We start from the raw sequence: 2,285 nt of genomic DNA, 5'->3' as shown, positions 1-2,285 counted from the left end.
TCTCAAAATTTCATTGGACCTCGATATCACCAAAACCCGCTCTAAACCAAATTTAAAGAACTTCTAAAATCTTAAAAAAACCAACTTTCACTATTAGGCGCCGAAATGCTCCTGGGTCATCCAAAACCCGATCCGATTCAAGTCTGAAATCATCATATGAATCTATTGGAACCGTCAAATCCCGATTCCGAGGTCGTTTATCAAAATGTTGACCGAAGTCAAACTTGGCCTTTTAAGCCAACCTTAAGGAACCGAGTGTTCCGATTTCAACCCGAGCTCTTTCAAATCCCGAGCTAACCATCCTCGCAAGTCATAAATCAGTAAAAGCAAGCACGAAAAATTTTATTTAGGAAAACATGGTTATAGAAAGAAAATAACCGGTCAAATTGTTACAATTAGTCAAAGGTTTTTGGTTCGAATCCTAAATTCTTCTTTTGTATGGAGCACTTACACCTTCATAGGTAAACTTTCTACCGCACGAATTCGAGTTATATTCGGGATAGTGAATTTTGGACACTAAATATTTGAAAGAAAAAGAACTGTACCATGTGACTTGATACTTAAACATATGTTTACTATTAGTGCAAAATTTATTTCACAAGTATTATTCCAAGTAAAAGGTAAAATGTAAATGTTTTTTTACCATTAGTCAGCGATTTTGGGTTCGAACGCTAGATTTATCTTTAGTATGGCGCATCAAAACCTCCATAGTTGAACTTTCTATCACGCGAATTTGGGTTATAGTCGGGCCAGTAAATTTTGGATATCAAATGTTTGGGAAAAAAAAATTGTACCATGTGACAAATTGATACTTATACTTAACCATATACAATAACAATATACCCTGTGAATTTCGACAAGTATGATCCGGAAAGGATGGTATATATGTAAATCTTATAACCCTACCCCTGTGAAGGTAGAGAGACTATTTTAGGATAGGTATTACGTATGCGGATTTTACCTTTTTGTGAAGGTAAAGAGACGGTTTTTGGTGGATCCTCGGCTCAAGGTTATACTTAGCCATATCATAATAAGAAGTACAGTATTAGAGATTATCAATTTGAATCCAAATATAATTAAAACAAAAAAAAAACTCCAATTTAACCTCAGTATGGCTTTTCACCAATATAATTCCCAGGAGGAAAATAATTACAAGTCATAAAAACATCACCACTATCACACACAACTCTAGCACATCCAATTCTCCTTGTACTTTTCCATACAATTTGAGTATAATGTCCACAAAGTTGCCCTTCAACACAAGAATTTGATGCATAATTATAATATTTTTGTTCATCAGCCCAAGCATTAACAGCATCTGTTGGTGTCCAAGTAGAACCACTACCCCAATAAATATTTTCTCCTAATTTAAAATCATCTTCTGGAAATGAATGCATTAGTCTACAATCTTCTTTTCTTGAATTTGCCCACCATTTTGCATATTTTTCAAGATTTGAATCCCATGTTAATGGTAACTCCATTTTTGTTGCTCTTACTAAATTGTGATGAAACAAGAATTGAATTGCTTCTCCTATGCAATTCCAACATAGTTGTTTTGAGATTTTGTAAATTGTGTCATTGTCTAAGTTTTTATTTAGGGTGGTTTGATCAAGTGTTGGTAATAAAGATTTTGAGGGGATTTGAAGAGTGTGAGTTGAGGTGATTTTGAATAGGAAAAATACAAGAAAAAGGAAGAAAAAAAGCTTCATTTTTTTGGTTATGGAGAGAAAGATAGAATGTTTCTTAGGGAAAAAGCATTGAATATTGTGGCTCTTGCCTTTATTATATAAGCGTTTCAGGAATATTTGTTGCTGGTGAGAATTGATGGGAAGATCAGTTTTATGACTCGACTATGCTTTTATTGAGCCGAGAATCTACGGGAAATAGGCTCTCTAACTTTAAGGTAAGGATAAATTCTGCGTACACACTATCTCTTCGCCAAATTTTATTTGTAGGATTAAAATGGGTTTGACTCATTAAAAATGCTTTTACTTGCATGATACTTTTTACAAGAAACGAATAAAATATAATATAGGAGATCAATAAAGAAAATATAGGATTGTAGGAATTATTTTCTTCTTTCAAATTTGTGATTAAACATGGGAGATTATTTCCTCAAAAATTCCTTAGTGCATTTAATAGACGACACACATCATTTTTAATGAAAAATATTTTTCGAGGATGTTTTTTAATATTTGGTTGGTGAACGAAAAATATCTTTTAGAAAAGTATATACTAAAAAATAACAATAATATTAGTAAATTCGATAGTTTTTTTATGACTCT

General features: G+C 32.6%; 1 protein-coding gene across 1 annotated transcript; it reads right to left on the bottom strand.

The window, feature by feature from the left end:
• Positions 1-1,099: 1,099 nt before the first annotated feature.
• Positions 1,100-1,826, bottom strand: LOC104211744 (pathogenesis-related protein PR-1). Its single transcript, XM_009760845.2, has one exon. It carries the CDS (start codon positions 1,707-1,709, stop codon positions 1,107-1,109), a length of 603 nt encoding a protein of 200 aa, XP_009759147.1. The 5' UTR covers positions 1,710-1,826; the 3' UTR covers positions 1,100-1,106.
• Between the last annotated feature and the right edge of the window lie 459 nt (positions 1,827-2,285).

Source organism: Nicotiana sylvestris, chromosome 11 (genome assembly GCF_000393655.2).
Source record: "Nicotiana sylvestris chromosome 11, ASM39365v2, whole genome shotgun sequence".
Lineage (NCBI taxonomy): Eukaryota > Viridiplantae > Streptophyta > Magnoliopsida > Solanales > Solanaceae > Nicotiana > Nicotiana sylvestris.
Note: the sequence above shows the minus strand (reverse complement) of the source record. Positions and strands in the feature narration are given on the sequence as shown.

What these genes read in the sequence shown, in the direction of transcription:
- LOC104211744 (XM_009760845.2), bottom strand. Translation starts at nt 1,709, where the DNA reads ATGAAGCTTTTTTTCTTCCTTTTTCTTGTATTTTTCCTATTCAAAATC.